Source organism: Populus euphratica, unplaced genomic scaffold, assembly GCF_000495115.2.
Source record: "Populus euphratica unplaced genomic scaffold, PopEup_1.0 scaffold205.1, whole genome shotgun sequence".
NCBI lineage: Eukaryota > Viridiplantae > Streptophyta > Magnoliopsida > Malpighiales > Salicaceae > Populus > Populus euphratica.
This window is the reverse complement of record NW_011500090.1, coordinates 70,427-96,676: the sequence shown is the minus strand read 5'-3', so window position 1 is coordinate 96,676 and position 26,250 is coordinate 70,427. Positions and strand designations below refer to the sequence as shown.

The following is a 26,250-nucleotide window of genomic DNA, read 5'->3' as shown; positions in this document are numbered from 1 at the left end:
AAAAATTCACACCTACTGTTCCCATAATGAACATAAAGAAGGATAAAAAAGAAGAAGAAGAAGGAAAGGAAGGGTGGCTCAACTAGCTGAAAGGGTCATGGCTGTCGTCACTAGTCTAGCTAAGGATGGTGGAAAAGTTGGTGTTTGCAATGATGGAGGCTGGCGTTAGTCACGATAGGAAGAAGAAAAAGTTGTAGAGGAGAGAGAAAGGCTAGAAGGAGAAGAGAGAGAAGGTCATGATGGCTACTTTGTCGCTATTGAGGAGCTGGGTTGATGAAAATGATGGTGTTAAAGCTAGTTGAGGAGGTGAAGGATGATGTTGATGTTGTTGCTGCCGGTGTTGGAGAATGAAGAAAACAAAAATGATGGTGCTGATGAGTTGTTGTCGCTATGAAGGAAAAGGAAGAAGAAATCAAAGGAGAGGGAGAAGTGTGGTGGAGAGGATGGTTGTCAAGTTGGCAGTGGTAGTAGTGGTGGCTGAAGGCATGTTGAGAGGGAAAAAAAATAAAACAGAAATAAAGCAAATGGCAGAAATTGGGAAGATGCTGATTTTTTGGTTTATTTTAGACCCGATTTTCTTCTTCATCAGGCCATGAAATCCACCTCTATTTATAGACAGTGGAAGAGGGCAATCTTGTCTATACTAAGAAAAAATTTCAGCCATTGATTTAGTTAAAAAGGGTCCTAATTATCGGTTCAAAGTAGGTATCATGAGTTGCAAATTTGCAGATAAAAACTGATTGAGTTGACCTCTTTAGGCCATCACCACAGATGATATATTGTTATTTAGTCTAAACTAATCACATGGTGTTATAGAAAAAGTGCAGGTGATCATTTCGTATAATATTTGTTAAATTTAGTGGACATTAGGTATATTAAATGCAGTTATAAAGTAAGTAACATAATCTGTTTTTTTAGATAAAAAAATGAAGATAATAAACATTATTGAATTCTGATTTTGTCAAAGTTCATTTCAATCCTCCCTCTTTCAATTATTTTCAATTGAACCTTAATTGACTCTAAACTGTATCATGAGTTGCAAATTTACAGACAAAAACTGACTGAGTTGACCTCTTTAGGCTATGACTAGAGATGATATATTGTTATTTAGTCTAAACTAATCACATGGTGTTATAGAAAAAGTGCAGGTGATCATTTCGTATAATATTTGTTAAATTTAGTGGACATTAGGTATATTAAATGCAGTTATAAAGTAAGTAACATAATCTGTTTTTTTAGATAAAAAAATGAAGATAATAAACATTATTGAATTCTAATTTTGTCAAAGTTCATTTCAATCCTCCCTCTTTCAATTATTTTCAATTAAACCTTAATTGACTCTAATTTTTTTTATTTAATGCAATTAAACCCCTAATTTCAGTCAATTAACTTAGTAAAAATTAAATTTAGTCTCTAAAAATTTCAGTCTTCTCAAACTAAGCCAAAATTAGGCTCCCAAACTTAATTTTTCATCAATTAATCCTAAAATAAAATTAATTTGACCCTTTTAAAGTATAATTAAGTCATTGCACTTAATTAAATTCTTGAATTGGATCCAAATTAATTTTTAAACATAATTAAAATTTAATTTGGCCCATGCTTAAATGAAATTGGCTTATTAAAAATTTAATTATGTTATTGGACTCAATTTTTATGTAAGTTCATTCGATAATCGTCAATTTGACCTTGAATTTGTATTTTTCTGTATTTTTGGGCATAATAGGGTACAATTAAGCATTGAATTTTCTTAAAAAAAATTACAGTTGATTTGTTTTCTATTTATGTAGCCCTCCTTGATCTACTTTTCTCAACATTGTCAGTTTTTATTTTATTTTTTATTTTTTATTTTGAAAAATTATTTTTTGAGGAATAATTAAAAATTAGGTTATGACAACAGTATATGACAAAGATAAAACTAGGTTATGAGATCGTAAATCTATAGATCAAACTATAGAGAAATTTTTAAAAAATTATTTGCTATTTTATTGAATCTAAATAATAGTCTTCATCTTCATAAAATAAATTAGATATCTTTATTTATATTTGTGCTAAAATTCTTTATAGAAAATGATTTCTAATTAGAATTTTCTTAACTAATAGAATCTATTAACCATTATGATTTCTAAATAGTTAAATACTAATTAAATTAAAAGTATTAAGTTAAGTGTGAAACAAATAATAAAAATTCAAAAATTAACTAGGAAAATAATTAAAATAAAAAACAATAACTTCATGCTTCATATGAGATGCTTTTGAGTTTCTTTACAGTATATTTTCAAGTCTGGCTTTGTCAATTTGATCCATAAACTTTTAGGATAATTATTTTACGTCAATCTTCCTTACTTGAGAAAAACTCGTCCTTAAGTTAATTATTAGAAATTAAACTCTTTCATTCTAAAAAACAAATACTTTGAATGTAATGTTATAAAAATTTAAAAAGGTGCATATATAACTTTGAATGTAATGTTATAAAAATTTAAATTTTAATTTAAGGTGCATATATCATAAGGAATGTCATCCTTTTTGTTCATATGAAGTTTATTTGTAGTTCGTTTCTACATCTTTCAATCACTGTAGTTAAAGAAACACAAAAATATACTTTCGTAATGTTTTTAAAAGATTTAAAAGAAATTATCGGATTTTGTATATTTTTGTTTGCAAAATCTTCTTTATTATAAAAATCTTCATGATCATCTTTATCAGGCTTGTATTGAACATCCTCATCATCGAAAGGTTTTTATTGATATTAAGATTCAATCACATTGATCAATTTTTATCTATTAGATCCTTCACAAAAACAAGTAATTGTTTGGATAAAGATTTTAAAAATAAATATAAAGTAAGGTCAGTTTTGAGATAAATCTCCAAACATATTCCTCTTTTTTTAGCTATTCTTGTTTGTATCAATCAAAATAGTTATTTTTTATCACATGAATGTTAGTAGTCATATTAACAATGAGGATTTGCATGAATTGGATGTGAGTGTCATCCCTAGTGTGTACCTCTCTTCTTTCCTAGTTCTTTTTTGCATATAACTTTAGTACTTTAAACCTGGGTTGTAATGCCATCAAAGCTAGTATTGATGTTGTTATACCTAGTTTGCACTTTTCCCTTTAAAGATGCTATTGTTGTTGAATAATGATATTGCTGATTCCAAATAGTCTACTAGGATAATAATTCGTTTTAATAGTACTTAATGTTGTGTACAGTGAAGATAAAATTAAGATTCTAAAACTCTAAAATTACAGATCAAGTTGTAAAGAAATTTAAAAAAAAAATCATTGATATTTTATTAAACTTGAATAATAGTCTTCATCTTTATAAAATAAATTAGATATTCATATTTATATTAGTTCTAAAATCTTTACAAGGAAAGTATTTCTAAGTAAAACTTTTCTAATTAATATAATAAATGTTAGGATTTATAAATTGTAAATTACTTATTAAATTAAAAGTTCTACACTAATTAGAAAATATAAAATTATTTAGAAAAATAATTAAAATAGTAAAAGAATTACTTCATATGAGTATGGGATTCTTCAGGGTTTTTTTTTTGTTTTTTCTTTTCTTTCAAGTTGTACCTTGTAAATATGCTCCATAAACTTTTAAAATAAGTATTCGACATCAGTATTCCTCGTGTTTTGCCCGGGAAGTGCTGTCTTGCTAGGCACAACAGCCTGGAAAATATTTCACAGGAAAGTCACTTTAACATTTAAGGGTATTGAAAGAAAATATTTAATTTCCAAAAAAACATAGAAAGGAAAATTTAAACAAAGCTATAATTAAAAATGAAATTTGCACATTAACTTTTACTAATACGAATTTTTTTTAGCATAATTTATAAAAATTCACAATCACAAATATCTTCACTTACACAATTAATATAAATTTTTAATTTTAAATCACAATAAAATTAAAAAAGTACAAAACAATTTTTTTTAAAAATGTACTTTTTCACTTGTAAAAATATCAAAATAATATACGTTTTTATTTTTTAAAAATTATTTATAATATTAACATATCAAAACAATTCAAAAATATAAAAATTTAATTTAAAAAAATTTAAATTTGTATAAAACACAATTTCAAATGTAATTTCATATAATATCTTTGTTTTATATTGTTGCACCATAACCGAAAAGAAAATGTTTTATTTTTATAAGTGTATTTGAAAGTATAGTTGTTTTTTAAAGTGTTTTTTATTCTAAAATGCATTCAAAATAATATTTTTTTATTTTTTAAAATTATTTTTAATATTAACATATTAAAATAATTTTAAAACACCTAAAAAATATTAATTTAAAATAAAAAAATAAATTTTTTTCAATTTTTTTAAAAATATTTTTAAAATACAAAAACAAACCATATATACCTCTTCAAACTATAGCTTTGAGGGAGGGAGTGGCCGAGTGAAAAAAAAAAAGTACTCCTGTAAAATTGTAAAATAGTTTCAGGAAAAAAAATGATGCACAATTATGATGAAATTAAAAAACTTTCAACTGTAGGAACTAAATTGAAACTATCTACATAATTGGGGCACCGAATTGTATGTTCTCCAAGGAAATAACTTTACACATCACCAAATAAAATAAAATTGCTATAAATATTTATTTTATTTTAGGCAAAACAATTAAAAAGAAAAATATATAAATATACAGAAACTTTAAACCAATTTAGCGTATAGGGACCCAAGCCAGCTCAGCAAGATGGAGCTACATAGATACGTGTCAGAACTAACCGAATCTCCTTTAACGTTCCTCCAATGCAATGGAATCATCACCGTACAGTTCGACGGCTCTGATCTCTCCCCACCACCCTCCACCCGCACTATATAATCCGCCACCACCCTCTCTCTCCTCTCCAGAAAATTCCAAAAGAGGCGAAAAATCGGAGGAGCAAAAAGCTCAAAAAAAAAAAAAAAAATTCTAATCGGAGGAGCAAAAAGCTCAAAAAAAAAATAATTCTGATCTTTAATTAGCTGCTTGAAGGTTTTTTTTATTTGTAAATCGAGTTCTTCAGAATTTTCGTGTGGGTTTTTATCAGCTGTTTGATCTGATCTGGGGATTTTGCTGTTTCATTTCATGACTGGAGTTTGATCTGGTGAGATCGAGATCGAAATGATTTCGTTGCAGAGTGGTGGTCGCCCGGCTGCTTTTGGTTCGGCTCGCGATGACGCCGTCGCCGGCTTCCAGCTGAATCTGGAGCCGTCGGCTTCTTCTTCTGCTCCGCTGAGTTTGTTGCCTTTTAAAGGCCGTGATTCTCACCATGAAGGTTAGTCAGTTGCCTTTTAAAGACCGTGATTCTCATCATGATGTCTCTCTCTCTCTCTCTTATTAATTCTTATCATTTTTTTTTTTTTGCATTTAAGAAGTTTTTGATTTAGGATTGTATTTTTTTCAGATAGGTTAATTTTGAAAATTTGGTTCTTTTGGACGCAGTTGTTGATGAAGACGCACACTTGGCGCTGGCTCATAAGCTGTACAAATCTGGGAATTACAAACAAGCTTTAGAGCATAGCAGTGCTGTTTACGAGAGAAGTCCACAGCGGACTGATAATCTTCTTCTTTTGGGTGCTATTTATTATCAGGTTGTTTTCCATTTTCATTTATTTGTAAGGGTTTATTATTATTATTATTATTTCTGTTTTGGCCAAAACTGTAAATTGCTTGCCTTGTTGCTTGCAGTTGCAAGATTATGATATGTGCATTGCAAAAAACGAGGAAGCTCTTAGACTTCAGCCGCGTTTTGCGGAGTGCTATGGAAACATGGCAAATGCTTGGAAGGTAATTAATATCACGTGGGTTTGTCTGGAATTATGGATGTGTTTGATCCCCTTAATTATGATAGGGATTGATTACTGATGAATGTGATATTTTGTTTGATAATTTTACAGGAAAAGGGTGATATTGATCTTGCAATTCGATACTATTTGGTTTCCATTGAGGTTAGTGTGCAGATATTAATTTTTTTCTCCCCTAACTAGCTTATTATTTATACTGGAAATGAGTTGTTTGGGAAGTTTAGAAACGCACACAGGGTTTGTTAGCTGATTTAAACTCCATGAATGCTTACTTTAAACAGGCATTTGATACTATTAAGTTCATATGAACGTCTCTTGCTTAATCTTGAGTAGTAGGGTATAATTAGTATTGGGACACGCTGGCAGCAGCCTCCAAAGGTCCTTACAAGGTGTCTTTAAGAATGATTGCAATATATTTGGCACATGTCTGCTGATGGGAAACTTAGTTGGGAACTTGAGCTGTTTATAAGGGTATTTTGGTTACTTCAGATATCTTGGAACATCTGGACAGTTATAGTCTAGGTTTATTTTTGTTTAGTATTTATTTTATTAGTTTCAAAATTATTAGGTTTTACTATTGTAACTTCTAAGTAGGAATAGTTATGTTGGAGGTTTAGTCATCCATGTCCTTGTTGGATTTGGAATACTAAAATTCTATAAAATATGCAAGTAATATTTTGATGTTTCAATTGGAGTAATATTAAATAATTTCAATCTATTTTTTTTATTGTATGACTCAATCTCCTCTTGGATGGGAAGGCGTGACTCCTAGAAATCTGTCCTCCACCAATCAAGCCTTAAACAGCTCTGTAACTCAGATACAGAACAGCTTCCAAAGCACTGCATCATTAGCATGATATCTTAACCTTTGTTTTCTCCCCTTTCTCGTATTTGAGGCTTTGAGGATCTTTTCAGTTGGGGTTTTACCCCATCCTTCTGTGGTTTTTGGATACTGTGTTAGTCATGGTTGAGTTAGGATCCCTGACCAGATCTGACAATGATTCTGGTTGTGAATTGTGAAATCAATTCCAACTGTAGAAAATCTGTTGATTTTTGCTGGACTGCTAGTTAGTCACATGACATCTTGTGTGGTTTCTAATAACAAGCCTGTAGAAGAAGTTATATTGTCACATTGATTGCTGCTGAAATTAGAGGACTGTGATTCTAATCAGTTTGTGAAATAAATAAGAACCAGTTTCTCATGCAACAGAAGGCTTGAGAATTGTTGTTACTATTTGTGGGTAAATCAAATGACTGAGTCTTGGGGACTGAAACATCCATAGGTGCATACATGCATGCGTTTCTACATCCATAGGAAAAGTATAAATATATATAGAAGGCCCCACCATGTGAAGCACAATCAGGTGGTATAGAGCTGAATTTTCAGCAGTCAGCTTTCCATTTCTTATCATGGGAATTTATGTATTGTGAATCCTTACATACAAAATATAATGTCTGGTGGGGATTCACCATCAAATTCACCCATGGATGTTGTAAGATTTGTACATGATCTTAACTGTCTAGTTGGACAATAGCCTTCGAATTTTCTTCTATAACTGCACCACCTTAATATGCTAGCTTCTTGTATATGATAGTAATGATGGTTGTGTTTGCAATCTTGGTTTCAGCTTCGACCCAACTTTGCTGATGCTTGGTCAAATTTGGCTAGTGCATACATGCGAAAGGGAAGACTTAATGAGGCGTCGCAGTGTTGTCGTCAGGCCCTGGCATTGAATCCTCTTCTGGTAATTTGTCTAACATGGTTTTATGATGATCTGGATGACTGCCAATTAGATGGGCCGGAGGAAAAGAAAATTTATGATTTCAATATTTTTTATTGCTCTATGCTAGCAACCAGGTGTGTATGGTATTGCAATAGTGGTGAGGGTTCATTACTTGTTTGATTTCATCAATTGTCTTGCAGGTTGATGCTCATAGCAATCTTGGGAATTTAATGAAGGCTCAAGGATTAGTGCAAGAAGTAAGTGTCAATGAATGAATACTGCAACTATGTTTAGTTTCTTAGTCCGTATTGCTTTTAGTGATTAGCCTAGATGTAAAGTATTTGGGCTATGGTATATGGTCTGCTAAACACTGTTGACACCCTCACTGGCTGCCATGCCATATAGCTAGGAGTAGCATACCAGTGGATCTTTTTGCATCCGAACCATTCCATTGGAAATTTGGCACTCCAGTTTGAGTGAATGAGTGAAAGCTCAACTAGATTCACCTGGCCCAACTTCTCCATCTCACTTGTGGGAGGGAGGAGGTCATTGTTTCCATGTATATGTTTGTGTACTATGTGTCTGTCCTTTGTGGCAAAGTTACTGATCATTATAATTCCTGTGTGGGACTGTGTCGTAATTCACAGTTCAATACAGATATCAAGTTGTTACCACAGGCCAGGGCTCAGATGATGGTTGATCTAGTTGTAACTTCCATGTGAAGACACCAAATTGTCAGAATCTAACATTTTGTGCAGGCATACAGTTGCTACCTTGAGGCTCTACGGATACAACCAAGTTTTGCTATTGCATGGTCAAATCTTGCTGGTCTCTTTATGGAGTCTGGTGACCTTAACAGAGCACTTCAATATTATAAGGTATAGCTGATCTTTACTTTAATTTTTTGGCTCTTTTTTCAGTTGAGTTTTGGTTGTTCTCTAAAGTTTGCTTTGACTATCTGCTTCAACTGCCACCACTTTCTAAATTTTTCATTTTTTGCTGGAATATTGCATCAAATATGGTGTGTAGTCATCATTTCTAAACATTGACAAAAATTCTTCTTTGATTGCTTTCGGTAATCAATTTCAGCAATTCTTTCCTTTTGGAGCATTGACAAAAATTCTTCTTTGATTGCTTTTGGTAATCAATTTCAGCAATTCTTAGATTTTGGCTGTTGCTTGTGAGCTATGAATGTAACCAGTATCAATCTGAATTTATTTGGTCACCTTATATCATATTAAAGTTTGTGAATGATCTCCATTTGTAAATTTCCTGGTTCTGTTTCTTTCTTAACTGTTATAATGCCTGCTGATGGTGTTTTGGAATACTAAAATTGCAGGAAGCTGTAAAACTTAAACCTAAATTTCCTGATGCCTACTTAAATCTTGGAAATGTTTACAAGGTAAGCTGTGACATCTTGTGTGCTTAAAATGGAGCAGTTGCTTCTACCTGGCCTGGCATTGGTCTATATAGGAAACTATAGTTTTTCTTTGCCCTTTTCAGGCCCTGGGGATGCCTCAAGAGGCTATTATGTGTTATCAGCGAGCAGTTCAGACACGACCAAACTATGCGATGGCTTTTGGTGAGCCTCCTTTGCCTTGCTGCAATAATTGTTCTGAACATTCCAAATTTTTCTCAGCACTAGACAATTAAATGCTGACTGGATATTTGTATTGCTTAACTTGTATTATTGCCATGTCCTTCCCGTGGTGCGCTTCTGGATTATCTTTTTACAATCCATCTATTGTTGGTTTCCTCTTTTGTTATTATTGCTATCAAACTATCAAATTTGGAGAGAATTCTCTGGTATTTTATTAAATCTGAATAATAGTCTTCATCTCCATGAAATAAACTAGACATCCCTATTTATATATTAGTGCTAAAATCACTTATAGGAAAGGATTTCCAATTAAAACTTTAATTAATAGAATCGATCTAGCATTAAGATTCCTAAATAGTAAAATAACAACTAAATTAAAATTCCTAAGCCAAGTAGGGATAGTAAAATAACAACTAAATTAAAATTCCCAAGCCAAGTAGGGAACAAATAATTAAAACAGGAAAACAATAACTTCATGCTTCATATGAGATGCTTTTGGGTTTCTTTGTGGATTTCTCTTCAAATTTGGCCTTGTCAATCTGGTTCATAAACTCTTGAGATAATTGGTTTATGTCGTAATGGTTTCTAGAAGAACCTGTATAGTAAATATTGTGGTTGTGCCTGCAGTTGTGCTTAGACCTGGACCTTTCGTTTCCCAACTCTAGTAATTCTAGTTGTTGCTTCATTCATGCTCATTCCTGGCTTTTCTATTGTTGTATTTGTTCTTTGGTTGATGATTATGTATATGGAAAATTTATCTTTAGGAGAAAGTATTATTGATTTATTGGCTGTGACTTCTTTCCATACGTTAGAAAGCTGGTTAGGTTTTGTTTGGTATGGGGTTAAGAAATTTGGAGAAATGCTAAGGTAGTAAGATTTAATGGTCAAGTGTTCAGGGTGTAAAAATATTAAGTGAAATGTCAAGGATGTTTGGTAAGAGTTGAAAGTAATAGGGGGTCCCACTTTAGTTAAATCAACTGCTTAATTAAATGTAATCAAGAAAAATATTAAATAATATGTATCTATGGTTCAAAATTTAAGATGGAAGCAGAATGATAAAAAATTGTTGAAAATTCAAAAGGAGAGAAAAACATAAAATCCAAACTTTCCCCCCTTGAAAAATCTTTTACTTCCTCCTCTCCAAGGTCAACATTTAAACCCCCTTTTAATTTGTAACCTCCTTTAAATCTTTCCCTTCTCTAAAAAATGCACCAAACAGGAGTAGAGGTGAAGAAAAATTACAAGGTTAAGTTTTCACCTCCTTTACCCTTGTACCAAACATATATGTATTTTTTTGGGGGGGTGGGGGGTTGTTTACTTCTCATCTGCTTTCGTGTAATTCTGGTTGAAGAACTTTTATTTTCCTCAAACTTTTCTGTGATCGTTTGGCCTGTATAATGTGGCGCAGGAAATTTGGCTAGTACATGCTATGAGCGAGGCCAAGTGGAGTTGGCGATTCTTCATTATAAGCAAGCCATTGCTTGTGATCATAGATTTTTAGAGGCTTACAATAACTTGGTTGGTCTTGCTTTATGCTAGCAGCATTTTATTATTAGTCTTGAGTTCTTTCAATTTTGAATCTCAATTTTCATTTTCTTTTATATTCACTAACCTGACTTTTGGATTTTATTCTCTAACTGGAAGGGCAATGCATTGAAAGATGTTGGTAGAGTGGATGAAGCACTGCAATGCTATAATGTAGGTTGACATTACTTCTTTTCACCTTCTGCAATTTGCTTGTTTAAGTAATTTCTAACCTTCATCTCTTGTTGGCTTAAGCAATGTCTTTCAATACAACCAAGCCATCCTCAAGCACTTACCAACCTTGGGAATATATATATGGAATGGTAAATGATCTTGCAATCTTGAAATTTTATTTTTAAAGAAAGATTTTATTATGTCAAATATATATAGGACTTGAAGTAAATTGGGTCTTTATGAGAATTCTTTGAACATGCAGGAATATGTCTGCAGCTGCTGCTTCATGTTACAAGGCCACTTTGGCTGTCACAACAGGGCTGTCTGCTCCTTTCAATAATCTTGCTGTAATCTATAAACAACAGGTAAAGACAGCTGATGAACTTTCCTTGAACTGAAAGGACATTGCACAACAGTTGTTTTTCCCTCTTAATACTGTGTTTTGATGACAGTGGATTTATTGTTCCTTGGATGTTCCTTCTACATTCCTTTCTTTGCTTGCAGGGAAATTACTCGGATGCTATATCTTGCTATAATGAGGTTCTTCGAATTGAACCCATGGCAGCTGATGGACATGTAAATAGGGGCAACACTTACAAGGAGATTGGTAGAGTAAGCGAGGCAATTCAAGACTACATTCATGCTATCAATATCCGGCCAACCATGGCAGAAGCACATGCAAATTTGGCTTCAGCTTATAAAGACAGGTACATGCTAGTTACTAGTTTGAGAATCCAATGCAATTAGAATAGCTGTTGGTGGTGCTTGGTGGGTGGAGAGAAGGAATCACTTCGCCAAGTGAGTCTTGGTTAGTTTCCCTAGTTTGATCTTGTAATAGGAGTCTCATCATGTTTGATCTGTAATTGCTTGCTGTTCATAAGGTTTTTCAGAGAGCTGTTTATTTAGCTCCTGGTTCATCAAGCTACCATTTTACGTTATATTTGATTTGCTGCAATTGTGCTTAGAGCTTCCCCGAATGTTTCTTTAATTGCACTTGAGTGGAGAAATATATTTGGCTAGAAATCAACTACTGAGTTTGAATGCATCAAAGGTTATGGTATTGAAAATATTCGTGTTGGCTATGAAAACTAGCTAACTGATGTTGAATTTGGATTTGTACAGTGGACTTGTGGAGGCTGCTATAAAGAGCTATAGGCAGGCACTGCTTCTGCGACCAGACTTTCCAGAAGCAACATGCAACCTTTTACATACATTGCAGGTATTCTTTAAAATTGATGCTCATGCTGCACTGTCCTTCTAGGGGGTTAAACCTGGATTGGTATTGATTCAATGTGTGTTAAATTTACAGTGTAAAAAGCCACACTGTTTGACTTGTTGAACTGAGGTGCTCGTTTCGTTTTATTATTTACCTTGTCCTGATCAATACTGGTTGGATTCCACATGGATACAGGATGTGCTTGTTTTATGCATAAACTGAGGTGCTCGTTTCGTTTTATTATTTACCTTGTCCTGATCAATACTGGTTGTATTCTGCATGCATCAAGGATGTGATTGATTTATGCATAACATTCTCTGTCCAGAATGCAATGTTTGGTGTTGATTCTGATGAATTTACTGTCAAATATGCTGCATCTCTATCTCCCTTCTCTCCCCTTTTGTGTTTATGTATTTGTTCATAAGATTTTCCATTTCAGCTTGTTTAAGCTAATTAGTTGGATGTTGAAGCGTTTTGTTTACTACAAGTAAAGTTCTGAATTGATGTCTTCCTTGTTTCTCATTTCCCATTTTCCAGTGTGTCTGCTGTTGGGAGGATCGCGATAAAATGTTCGATGAAGTCGAAGGGATTATTCGGAGACAGATTTCGGTAAGAATTTATGATGTTTGTTAATGTTCTTTTTAAGTTTCTTTCTTCATTTTGTTTAGCTTTAGAATATTGTTACATGGAGTTACAAACTTTTCGAACTGCCCTATTAATTTCAGATGTCAGTTCTTCCTAGTGTGCAGCCTTTTCATGCTATAGCATATCCTATTGATCCCGTTCTTGCGCTTGAAATCAGGTCTGATTATTTTTTTGGACTGGGCTGTACTTGATATCTATGATCTAAGCCTTATTGTTCTTATTCGTATACCTTTTTTACAGTCACAAATATGCAGCTCATTGCTCCATAATTGCATCTCGTTTTGCACTTTCTCCCTTCAAGCATCCTGCCCCTCTTCCTGTTAAGCATGAACGTGGAAGTGGGAGACTTAGAATTGGATATGTGAGCAGTGACTTTGGCAACCATCCTTTGTCACACCTTATGGGCTCTGTATTTGGTATGCACAACAGAGAAAATGTTGAGGTTTGTAAATACAATTTGCCACTGCAAGCGGCTATCTAGCTTCTTCTTTTTTCTACATTTTTTGGCTACAGGTGCATGTTATGATTAACAAGATGTGCAGGTTTTCTGCTATGCTTTGAGTCCAAATGATGGTACTGAGTGGAGACAGCGTACCCAGTTCGAAGCTGAGCATTTCATAGATGTATCTGCCATGTCATCAGATATGATTGCCAAACTAATTAATGAGGACAAAATACAGATTCTTATCAACCTTAATGGGTATACCAAGGTATGCTCAGTTGATAATTTTCCTAAAAAATTCACCATGTGATGTGGGGATGAAAAAAGACAATAAAGGGAATTGGTCTTCGATTATTTTTAAGTTTAGTGTTGCTTGATTATTTTATATTTTTGGTGTTATTTTGAAATATTAGTATTTATTATTCAGTAGTTAGTAGAATTTTAGTTTCCTTATTGAATTAGGACTACTCAGTGGGTTTTTCCTTATTTTATTTTTCTGTTTATATAAATACACACATGTCTAGATGTTATGCTATTGTTTGTGTTATTTGTCAAATACATTGAGTTTCTATTAAATAATTGTCTGTCTTTATTTTGTGCTCTTGTTGTTGGTTCTACACGTTCAACTTTCTGAGGCTTTTTACAATTGTAATCAGCATTAGAATTTGAAGTCTGTTATTTTTATAGGTTGCTTGGCATTGTGTCACATGTTTTTATTTATTTTGCTGGTGTAGTAGACTTTTGAGTGGATCAGTCTTTAAACATTCTTGGTTTTGGTAATTGTTCATATTGACTTCATACCTGTAGCCTGCTGGTATTGTTAAAATGGTTTTATCCATTCTAATTTTGAAATCATCGAGTTCCAGCTTTTAACTTGCGTTCTGTGTATTATGTCCATCCAGGGGGCCAGAAATGAAATATTTGCTATGCAACCTGCACCTATACAGGTTTCATACATGGGATTCCCTGGGACTACGGGAGCAACATACATTGATTACTTGGTCACTGATGAGGTTGGCAGGGAACAAGAATCTAAATTTGCATCACTATCTGCTGTGTTATTGCTTATCTTTGTTGTCTGAATTCTTACTCACCTGCTCCTTCCTTCTAGTTTGTTTCACCCACCTGTTTCTCGCATATTTATTCTGAAAAGCTGGTTCACCTGCCACACTGCTACTTTGTGAATGATTATAAGCAGGTTGGTCCCAGACTATCTATTTTGCTTGCTTTGTTGTCGAACATGAATATTTAAAACCACCACTGTTGCTTTCAGAAAAACCTGGATGTGTTGGATCCAACTTGCCAGCACAAGCGATTGGATTATGGTCTCCCTGAAGATAAATTCATATTTGCATGTTTCAATCAGTTGTACAAAATGGATCCTGAAATCTTCAATACTTGGTAATCCAAAGTCTAAGGACAGCCCTTACATTTAATTCATTTTAATGACTGCAGGATTGTAATGCATGGTATCTGACAATTCATGACAATTCATGCTTATTTTTAATATTGAAGGTGCAACATTCTTAAACGTGTGCCCAACAGTGCACTTTGGCTCCTTAGGTTCCCTGCTGCAGGGGAAATGAGACTGCGAGCATGTAAGTGAAATTTTTCCTCACCTCTCACAAGGATCACAATAACTCTCTTAGCATCCAGCACGTGGCATTATATTAATGACCATTGGACATTGTTCAGATGCTGTTGCACAGGGGGTGCATCCAGACCAAATTATTTTCACAGATGTGGCCATGAAACAAGAGCATATCAGACGCAGTTCTTTGGCAGATTTATTTCTTGACACGTAATTATTACTTTCTTACATTCACTACTGAATGCTGTCATTTTGTTGCACTGGGGCTTCTTTGATGTTGATGGTTGGATTTTTCTTTCAGTCCATTATGCAATGCACATACCACGGGGACAGATATTCTGTGGGCAGGTTTGCCAATGGTGACCATGCCCCTTGAGAAAATGGCTACAAGAGTTGCTGGATCACTTTGCCTTGCCACCGGACTTGGGGATGAGATGATTGTTAGCAGGTGGGGTACAGAGATGAATTGAGGTGGCATGTTCCTGTACCATACGCTTTGATTGCTTGCTTGTGAGATTTATCTTCTCATTGTTTTTCCCATGTTTACAGTATGAAAGAATATGAAGAGAGGGCTGTGTCTCTTGCATTAAATAAGCCAAAGCTTCAGTCCCTGACAAACAGATTGAAGGCGGTCCGTATGACTTGCCCTCTGTTCGACACAAAACGCTGGGTGAGCTTGAACAAAAGCTTTATTTTCGCAACTACCATGCTTTTGTTTTGAGGGAAAAAATGTTCAATCTCTCTGCCTTTGCAAATGCAGGTTAGAAACCTGGAGAGGGCATATTTCAAAATGTGGAATATTCATTGCTCAGGCCAGCAACCCTATCACTTTAAAGTTGCTGAAAATGATTTTGACTGCCCTTACGATAGATGAGAACAGATTGGACAGACGGGATTGTAGATAAGAGCAAGAGAAAATAATCAAGAATATTTAGGTAAAAGAAGGTTGGTCAATTATTCAGATGAAATTGTGATGTGTTTACCATGTCCATGGATGAATTCAGTTATTTTAACACACTAGTCAAGAAATGAAATGATAAAATTTGTGCTTGCTGATCTCATACTGATTCTTTTATTAAATCATACATGCATATGGATGACAATGTTCAAGTATGTGCTTTTGAAGAGAGATTCAAGCCCAGGTCTGAAACTGATTACATCCTACATATTTCCAAGTTATCAGGAGTCTCATATCATATAAGCCATAAAGGACCTGAAGCGCATGTTAATCTCAAAAGAACCCAAAATATATATATGATTTTATTTCAAACATACGTCTACCATTCATATATCGACATATTAGTCTGTAAGAAAAATTAAGTGAAAAATTTGTTAATCTTTTTGGATGAGCATGAAATTTAAGGTATTAATATGGCAATAATATATATTGTACACAAAATATGAAGTAAAATTACAAATAACAAATAAAATAGGAAAGAAGATAAATACTCGAGGTTTGTAAAGGAGAAAATAAAGTTAATCATTTACTAGTAATATATGCTTGTGCTTAACAATAAGATTTTTTTGGTGGTTTGATAATGAGTTTAATCAAGAGTTTTGTTATTTGACTAGTTCTAGTTTAATGTAGAAATTCTAATACGTAAAATAGTGTTTTTTTTTTATTTGTTGGTGGAATTAGGGACCCTTAAATAGTAAAAATGAGCTCCCAAAATTCATCCATAACAACTCAAAAATCTTGATAGTTTTTTATTGATTTGGTAAGATTTTTTTTTTTTTGAGAAGATGATGTTATGTTTATACATTGAGACTGAAACAATTGTAGAATACATAGTATTTATAGAAAGGAAGAGATTAAATACCCTTCATATATATATATGTTTGGTGAAAATATAAACGAGAAAAAATGGTAAATTCTTCATTTCCTCTCTTAAACCACTTGAATCATGTTTCTCTCTCTTAAATCAACACAATCTTCCTTAAACTAACTATTTTCATCTCTCAAGAGAATATATATATATATATATATATATATATATATAAAGAGCTCCCAAAATTCATCCATAACAGCTATTCTTTTTCTTTTTCTTTTTTTCAAAAAAGGATTTTATTCTATTTTACCTTTAATATTATTATCCTCAGCACATGCTTGGTTATTAACCTAAATTTCAAGATTAACCCGTATCATTATCATTAAATAAAAAATTATAAATTTAATTTAAAAAAAAAAAAGAAAGACAAAACAATGTTATAAAAGGAAAAATAAGCATAAATACAAAATTAAAAGAAAAATGATTAAATTAAAAATGATTATATATATATAAATTAGAAATCAATGGTTAAATTAAAAAAACATAAAACTTTAACAAAATAGCAAATAAAAAAAATATAGCAATCAAAACTAAAAAGACTAAATTTCAAATACCAATAATTATTTTGAACAATTAAATTACTCTTATAGATATATTAAATTAGAAAATCAATAAATGAAAGAATAATCTTCTCTTTTTGAGTGACAATTCTCTCTTACTAAGAAACCATCTTCTCTCTCTTTATGAACCAAAATCAAAAACAAAATTGTGTTTTTTCTAATCAAAGACAAATATCTATGAATTATGAGTTTTTCTCAATCAGGATATTGGGGTAATTTTCTATGAATTGATTTTTGAGTCATCAAAAGTATGCATTTCCTTTATATAATGAAAGGGTTGGTTGGCATTTAATAAGATGAAGCTATTGAATATTCTTAAACCGCAACATGCTTCAACCTTATTGATTTTTGAGTCATCAAAAGTATGCATTTCCTTTATATAATGAAAGGGTTGGTTGGCATTTAATAAGATGAAGCTATTGAATATTCTTAAACCGCAACATGCTTCAACTTTTGGTGATTGCCTGGACATGCTTCATGCAGCAACATAACAAAGATTTTGGCAAAGCAGGCTGAACTAGCTAGGCGTTGAAGTTGCATAAATGTGATTATACACTATCTGTTAGATTCAAAGAAGTTATAGGAGTTGAAGATCTCGTGGAAAAAATGACTAAAAAAAGCCATTTGTAGATGCTCTTGTGGATAAAGCTGGAAGATCTTGCATATGAAGTTTTTATGAGAAACAAATTTTTCGAATATTTTAGTTGGATGTTGATAATATTTGGAAATCAATTTCTTGGATTTTTGCTCGTTGAGGATTCTTTAATTTTTTTTAAGCAAATTTAAGATTTCAAATTAAAATTAAAGCCTAATACTAAAATCAATTCCAAAAAGAAAAAAACCCAGTAAAATTGGGTAAGAAAAAAAAACATTTTATTGCTTCTCTCTCTGTATGTAAAGCAATACCTATATTTTTTGGACCTTATCTTTTACTTATTTACAATTTATTTCTATTTATTTTTTTAATTAAAATGAGTAATTTTTTTTTTGTAAATTATTTTTTACTCTTCTTTGACTATAACTTCTCAAGTAAGATTATTTCATTAAAAAAAAAAGAAACATAACACAACAGACTATAATTTTCAACTCTTTTTCATCAATGGAAGCAAGTAATATATCATTGACTTCCTTTCAATAATAAAAGCTACAAATATAAGCTTCTATTTAATAATAAAAATAATATAACAATGATTCTCATTTATCAATCAATGTAAGGAATATATTATTGATTTCTATTCAATAAAAAAAATTACAAATTTTGACTTTCATCAAACAACACATACTGGCTTCATTTAATATTAAATCAATATAATCCTGGTCTTCTCTTCAATAATAGAAACAATAAACATTGGTTTCCGTTTAATAATGGAAGCAACATAATCATTAATTTTTCATTAATCTTTTTTCAATATACATTTGTTATCTTTACCAAAATTTATCAATGTAAGTTGTAATATTAATATATAAAATTAAAAAGATTAAGGCGTAAAAAGATCTACATAGTATTTATTGTTTAGATGCGATATCGTGTTGCTGTTTTATTACTGTAACATCTCCTGTACCAATAAAGCAAATATCCTGTACCAATAAACATCAATTTTACATTCATCAGATTAATTATATTTACAATCCATAGATAAAAACTTTCTTAATCAAATCATGATTCGATAACTACACATAGTAAACAACGTAATTCCATCATAATATTAAAACACACAACTAACATCATAACATTAAAATATATAACTAAAGTTTATAATCTCAATTTCACATATACTAACGCATCTTATATCACATATTTATTTAATCTAATCAACTTGGATGAAATTCTTACCATTGATGGGTGATGAATCAAGAGACAGGTGTTAGGAAATCCTAAGTTATCCTCACTTCCTCTTTTTTTTCTTTTGTTTCTTCTAAAACTCTTACTTATAATTTACACTCTCTTTCATTCCTTGAATTTTTTTAGTAGTTTTCATCTTTTAAATCCTTTAAATTTATATTTATATGTTTACCAAAAAAAAATTGTAAGAAATTTTTTAGGCTTCCTCCTCTCTTTCTAGCATGCCAGGCAGCTGCAACTTGGCTTCTTTGTAAGCCCTTTTATTTATACTTTATAAATTCTTTCTTTATATATTAGATCTTTATAAATTTTTTAGTTGCATATTCACCCCTTATGTTTTTGTTATTTATACATTAATCCCTTATTTTCTCCTCATTTTCACTTTGACCCCAACTATAATATTAAAATCAATTCCAAAAAGAAAAAAACCCAATAAATTGAGTCGAATAAAAAAACAAAAAAAAACCCAATAAAATTAGGTCGAATAAAAAAAAACATTTTATTGCTTCTCTCTCTATATATATATAGAAAGCAATACCCATACCTTTTCGATCTTATTTTTTACTTATTTATAATTTATTTTTTTTTACTTCTTTGACTATAACTTCTTGAGTAATATTATATAAGACAAAAAGAATATAACTTTCAACTCTCTTTTATTTAAAATAGAAGCAATCAATATATCATTGATTTTCAATTAATAATAAAAGCTACAAATATAAACTTTTATTTAATGATAAAAATAATATAATAACGACTCTCATTCATCGATCAATGTAAGCGACATATTATTGGTTTTTATTCAATAAAAAAAATTACAAATTTTGACTTTCATCAAACAATAAAAGCAATATAAAATGATTTTTTTCTCTCTTTAAGAAAACAACACATTAGCTTCATTATCAACATAATTCTTGTCTTCTCTTCAATAATAAAAGCAACAAGCATTGTTTCCATTCAATAATAAAATCAATATAATCATTAATTTTTCATTAATTTTTTTTTCAATATATGTTTGTTATCTTTACTAAGATTTATCAGTGTAAATTGTAATATTAATGTAACATTTTTTGTATCAATAAAAACAAATATCATTGATAAGTTTCATGAACAATAAAAATATCATTTTAATTCACTAGATAAAAAAAAATCTTAAAATGTCACATATGTAAATAGTGTTTTATTTGTTGTAATTTCTATAGTTCTAAATTCTAAGTAAAGGTTGATAATTAATTAATTTCATCACTTCAATCTAAACTCCTTGTAATACTATTTTATGTTTTAATTATAACTAGAGTTGTAGAACTCAATTTTAAAAACAATTTATTTTATTAGAAAACTAAGATATAAGATTATAACTTTTACGGAGGGTGATAAATTCAAATATTTTATTTATGTGTGTATTTCTATATATATATATATATATATATGTATATATATATTCATGACAGTAACATATGGGATTGTCAAGTAAGTTCAAAAATAAACCTTTTATTAGTTTTTAGCTCACATTTAAAGTTTCATAACTTCAAATTATGCAAAAACAATTGTATTTGAAAGATAATAAATATACCTACAACTTAATGAGATATGTATTTAAAATTTTATTATTTTTAAAGTCAAATTATAATTGAAAGTTTGGTGATAAATTTGTTCTATTTTCAATTTTATTTTAACAAGCAACTAAGTATTATAATGCATCTCTTCATCATTTAAGGTATCTATTTCATTTTAATATCCTTTCTAATATCATTAAACATCAATCTTACATTAATCAAATTAATTATATTTACAATCCATATATAAAAACTTTCTTAATTAAATTATGATTCGATAACTACACATAAAAAACAATAGAATTCCATCTTAACATTAAAACACACAACTAACATCATAACATTAAAATACAACTAGGTCTATAATTTCAATTTCACATACACTAACACATCTTATATCACATATTTATTCATTCTATTAAACTTGGATGAAGTTCTTACCATTGATGGGTGATGAATCAAGAGAGAAGTGTTAGGAAATCCTATGTTATCCTCACTTCCTCTTTTGTTTTTTCACTTTCTCTGAAACTCTTCCTTACAACTTATATTCTATTTCATTTCTTGAATTTTTTGGTGGTTTTTATCTCTCAAATCCTTTAAATTTATGTTTATATGTTCACCAAAAAAAATTGTAAGAAATTTACAAGGCTTCCTCTTCCTAGCATGCCAGGCCAGCTGCAACTTGGCTTTCTTTGTAAGCCCTTTTATTTATACTTTATAAATTCTTTATTTATATATTAGATCCTTATAAATTTCTTAGTTGCATATTCACCCCTTTATCTTTTTGTTATTTACACAGTAATCCCTAATTTTCTCCTCATTTTCACTTTAACCCCAACTATAATATTTTTTTCCTTACATTAGCCCCAATATTTTCTTTATTTTTACATTGGCCAGTAAACTCTTCCTTTCTAATAATTTAATGCTACACCTTTTTACTTATTTTTTTTAATTAGAGTGAGTTTTTTTGAATTTAATTATTTATTTCAAAGTTAAATTTTTATTCTAAATTGAGGCTTCGTTATTGTGAATTTTCATTAAATATAAATCAGTATATTTTTCTCACATAAATATTTAATTACTAATTCTCAAAGCTATGATATTCCATACACAATAAATTTTCTTCTATTAATTTAATATATTAGATTTCTTATTATCTATGTATATTTTATACAGGAGTTTATATTTTTTTACATATAAATGTTCATGGACATGCTATAGAAGTATTTTTTAAAAATAAAAATAAAAAATTAGATCAAAGATTAAATTAAGCCGGGTCTAACCATGCTTTTAACCCGAACAGCCAACAAGACAGCATAACACCATAACCCCAGCCTCAGCTTCCACTACTCTACCATCTGAACCACAAAACACATAAAAATGCTTCTCCGCTCCACAAAACCTCTCCATCACCACCTCTCCGCCACCAAACTCCTCCTTCTCCGCCACCTCAAAACCCTCCCCTCCACCACCACCAACAACAAAGACGCCTACTTCTCCTTAATCCACAACATAACAAACATAATCCGCAAAGAAGTCTACCCAGAACGCACCCTCAACAAACTAAACCTTCCCATCACTTCAGAACTCGTTTTTCGTGTCCTTCGAGCTTGCTCTAACTCTCCTTCCGAATCCCTCCGTTTCTTCAACTGGGCTCGCTCTTATTACTCTCCTACAACTATCGAATACGAAGAACTCATCATTACCCTTGTACGTAACAAGAAATACGCCTCAATGTGGAAACTCATTGCTCAAGTTAAGGACAACCTCGGCGACAAATTTTCTGTTTCTTCTGACACTGTTTGTTCTATCATCGAAGAGTATGGTAAACATGGTTTGATAGATCAAGCGGTTGAGGTTTTTAATAAATGTAGTCGTAGTTTAAATTGTCAACAAAATGTTTGTGTTTATAACTCTTTGCTTTTCGCATTGTGTGAGGTTAAAATGTTTCATGGTGCTTATGCTTTGGTTAGGAGAATGATTAGAAAGGGGATAGTGCCGGATAAAAGGACTTATGGGGTTCTTGTAAATGGGTGGTGTTCGAGTGGGAAGTTACGAGAGGCGAAAGGGTTTTTGGAGGAAATGAGTAAGAAGGGGTTTAATCCACCGGTGAGAGGGAGGGATTTGTTGATTGAAGGGTTGTTGAATGCAGGCTATTTGGAGTCGGCGAAGGATATGGTTAGGAGGATGATGAAGGAAGGGCTTGTGCCGGATGTTAATACATTTAATTCAATGGTTGAGGCTATTTGTAATGCGGGGGAAGTTGATTTTTGTGTTGATATGTATCATAGTGTGTGTAAGTTAGGGTTTTGTCCGGATATAAATAGTTATAAGATTTTGATTCCAGCTGTTTCGAAGGTGGGTAGGATTGATGAGGCTTTCAGGTTGTTGCATAATTTGATTGAGGATGGGCATAAACCATTTCCTAGCTTGTATGCGCCAATAATTAAGGGGATGTTTAGGAGAGGGCAGTTTGATGATGCGTTTTGTTTCTTTAGTGAGATGAAGGCCAAGGGACATCCTCCGAATAGGCCGGTGTATACAATGATGATAACAATGTGTGGACGTGGAGGGAAGCATGTGGAAGCAGCAAATTATTTGGTGGAGATGACTGAGATAGGTTTAGTGCCAATTTCTAGGTGCTTTGATATGGTTACTGATGGGTTGAAGAATTGTGGGAAGCATGATCTTGCTAAAAGGATAGAGCAGTTGGAAGTGTCTCTTCGTGGTGCTTGAATTGACAGCTGCAAGACATTACCAATTTCTTCATTGAATATGGATATTGGTATTGGTTAACAGCATCAAACTGAAGGCTAATATGATTGCTGCTTAAACATTGAAAAAGCTGGCTAGTATCGAAAAGGTATATTTCTATCATGCTGTTCTTAATTCAGTATTGATTATGAATTCTCAAGTATTGGCAACATTTTCAATTTTCACAAGCTGGTATCTGGTGACAGGCACCTTTTGGCCCTAGACATTGAAATTGAGATGTTTTTCTCCAGAATAATTAGAGACTGATCACATATTATTCCATTTTATTTTAATGCTCTATTTCTTTGCTAGCAAACACAGTGCGTGGGCATTTGTGAATTTCTTTGTTTTGTTTTGTTTTGTTTTTTTTTTTGTTACTGCCTCACGTAATTAATTCCTTATCCAAGTGTCTGTTTGATAGAGGCTGTTGTTTGATGTGATGATTACCAGTCATTCACAGCATCTTCAGTGGATAAATTGATTAGTTATGCTAATAGGTTAATAATGCTTGCATACCTCCACTTGCTTGAATTGTCTCCTGTCAGTTAAAAAAAATGTGTCAAGGATTTCCATTTGCAAATGTGGGATTTACTGTTGGTTGTATTTTCTGAACAGACTGGATGTATAGAAGCATCATTGAGGTTCTGTTCTCTGTCAAGAACTAATTTCATGAGAGATGAACTAGCAAGGGGAAGAGGGTCGGTCAACTTTCAAGACCTGCACTGGTTTTCTGATCTCACAATTCCTTGCAGTACCATCTTAGGTTTCATGGCATGTTCCATTTGAGGTTTTTCTTCTATTACTTGGCCAGATATCATTTTGCAGCTACAGGAAATATGCTCTAATGTCTGGATATTCTAGATAGCTCACATGACTGATCAAGCATATGCCAAAGGGATATGAATGTGCTACATTTCTCATCTATATTATTTTCCTAGATAACAATGGCTTGCATTCAGCCTTTTTGGTACACAGAATTTCTGATTCATGGCATCATCTTTTAGCATTGTATAGGCAGTAGATGAAGTGTTGAGATGAGAGTACAGAGCAATTTCACAGCTTGTCTTTTGAATGTTGATGCATCAGTCTTCAAAATTGAGTATGATATATCTAATCTAAAACAAGTTATTGTCGACACAAGTATTTTGCCAATTGACAGTTCGTGATCTTTGAATTTATATGCCTTATTCATAGTCTTCACAAGTCGATGTTTGGAACTTGCTATTAATCAATGGTTTGCTACTTGGACTGACTTGCTTCAGTTGTGTGATAAACAAAGCAAGAATAACTAGAGCTGTACGTAAAAATAAATTGGTTTGTTAAAAGATTGGTAGTTGATAATGAAATTAAATACACAAAAACAAGACAGTTATGGATTTCCGTGTGGTTGGTGATAATGAAATGGAGCCAGTTTGTTTTTGCATTTCAAAAATATATTTTTTTAAGAAATGATTTTTCTTTGCCTCAAATTATTTTTTTATTTTTGTGTTTTCAGATTGTTTTTATATATTGATATTAAAAAGTAAATTTTTAAAAATAAAAAACTATTATTTTAATATATTTTCAAGTAAAAAAATACTTTAAAAAATAATCGCTACTACAAAACTAAATGGGATTGAAATCCCATCGAAATTTCTGTTATTGTAGTGATCCCAGAGACTAGGTTTTAAAAGCTTTACCTTATTTTTGTATCTCACTACTCGTCAAAAGTTGCTTATAATTGCCAATGCATTTCCTAGTTTTGGGCATCTGTACCCAATCTTGTTTTTAAAATAACATAATTGCAGGCTGAGGTCAACTGAAATAATATCTTAATATCACTCAAAACAAATATTGATCGCACCATATCTTTTCAACTTCCTAGTTGCCAGCACTGAAAATTTTAATGAACTTGTCTTTTTTGATGAATATCTTTTGTCGAAATAACCACGAGTCTCATCTCACACCTGAAGCTGGACTACAGAAGTAAAAATCATCAGGTTTTAGTTGTATGGTGGAATATAAGAAAAGTATCTATTTTCAAATTGCAGCTTTATTGCATATCAGTGGAGTTGATTAGATGTCTGCTTCGAAATATTATGCTCCAATCTAAAATGTCTTAGTTTTGTGGTTCAAGTCTTAAACAGTTGGGACTATGCAGAAACGAGGAGCAGATGGCTTCATGTTGCTCTTCCACCTATAACTAGGAAAACTGAGGCGTATTAGGAAACTATTTTTATGGCCAAGACTAGAATTTACCGCATTCTTCTTCATATTTCTCCGGGCATCCCATTCTTGATAGATCATTGTGTGAAAAGACTAGGATAGAAAACAGCAACCGCAACAGTTTCGTATCGCATTTGGATATGAAACTTTGGTGCGCATTACTCTATGTGTGTGTGTGTATACATGTATGTTGTATGGCCTGTGTTCAAGCGTTTCTGGTGTTTACATGTGCTTCTTAACCTTCAGAGTGCAATCAAAATTTGGAAAAGACAATCAGCACAGAAAAGCACATCAGAAACCAGATTATGTATTAGGGGTATATATGACATAATGAGGAAACATTGCCAAGCATAATCAAATCAAGCTGCCAGTTTATGGAAGTCCTACCTTGTGTCCCTTCCTGTTTCCTCCGAACTGTTTTTGGAGAGTACCCACTACATTCTCTCCCAATTGGAACGCCTTGGTGATAACATCAGTGTTAAATAGGTGGATTAGACCCAAAGACTGCATTTGCAATGGTGATGACGCCAGGATTTTGGCTACTCAAAGCAGCAATAGCAACTGCATTAGTCTTAGCAACATGGAATTGGAAATGAACGAGGCCAGTTAGATACACGAAAACATGTCCTGGGCTCAAGACTTTCGTGATAAGATGATTATCTGGATTTGACGTGACAACACCAATATGGAGGTGCCCTCCAAAACTAGCAGAATCTATGTTGCTCGACGGTGAATGTGGGGTGGGTTCAAGCCGCCATTTGGTGGCATAGTCGTCTATGCGAGCCAA

The 26,250-nt window shown here is 32.1% G+C and overlaps 2 protein-coding genes across 2 annotated transcripts; both read left to right on the top strand.

Moving 5' to 3' along the window:
- The first annotated feature begins 4,932 nt into the window (after nt 1-4,932).
- On the top strand, nt 4,933-15,777 carry LOC105109110 (probable UDP-N-acetylglucosamine--peptide N-acetylglucosaminyltransferase SEC). The gene is made up of 27 exons (XM_011003709.1): nt 4,933-5,271; nt 5,439-5,587; nt 5,685-5,783; nt 5,894-5,944; nt 7,429-7,545; nt 7,725-7,781; nt 8,283-8,402; nt 8,864-8,926; nt 9,028-9,106; nt 10,533-10,642; nt 10,769-10,822; nt 10,904-10,971; nt 11,085-11,187; nt 11,327-11,529; nt 11,945-12,041; nt 12,576-12,647; nt 12,764-12,840; nt 12,924-13,125; nt 13,226-13,393; nt 14,028-14,138; nt 14,237-14,323; nt 14,399-14,526; nt 14,641-14,723; nt 14,821-14,926; nt 15,018-15,164; nt 15,266-15,386; nt 15,477-15,777. Exons 1-27 carry the CDS (start codon nt 5,118-5,120, stop codon nt 15,588-15,590), a joined length of 2,940 nt encoding a protein of 979 aa, XP_011002011.1. The 5' UTR covers nt 4,933-5,117; the 3' UTR covers nt 15,591-15,777.
- A 5,962-nt stretch (nt 15,778-21,739) lies between these two features.
- Nucleotides 21,740-24,432, top strand: LOC105109109 (pentatricopeptide repeat-containing protein At5g18390, mitochondrial-like). Its single transcript, XM_011003708.1, has 2 exons — nt 21,740-23,367; nt 23,874-24,432. The coding sequence occupies exon 1, from the start codon at nt 21,885-21,887 to the stop codon at nt 23,238-23,240; it is 1,356 nt and encodes a 451-aa protein (XP_011002010.1). The 5' UTR covers nt 21,740-21,884; the 3' UTR covers nt 23,241-23,367; nt 23,874-24,432.
- Nucleotides 24,433-26,250: the final 1,818 nt, after the last annotated feature.

Coding starts and splice junctions, on each gene's coding strand:
- LOC105109110 (XM_011003709.1), top strand. CDS start 5,118: ATGATTTCGTTGCAGAGTGGTGGTCGCCCGGCTGCTTTTGGTTCGGCT. Junction 5,272..5,438: donor CCGTGATTCTCACCATGAAG/GTTAGTCAGTTG, acceptor TTTTGGACGCAG/TTGTTGATGAAGACGCACAC. Junction 14,139..14,236: donor ATTACTTGGTCACTGATGAG/GTTGGCAGGGAA, acceptor CCTTCCTTCTAG/TTTGTTTCACCCACCTGTTT.
- LOC105109109 (XM_011003708.1), top strand. CDS start 21,885: ATGCTTCTCCGCTCCACAAAACCTCTCCATCACCACCTCTCCGCCACC.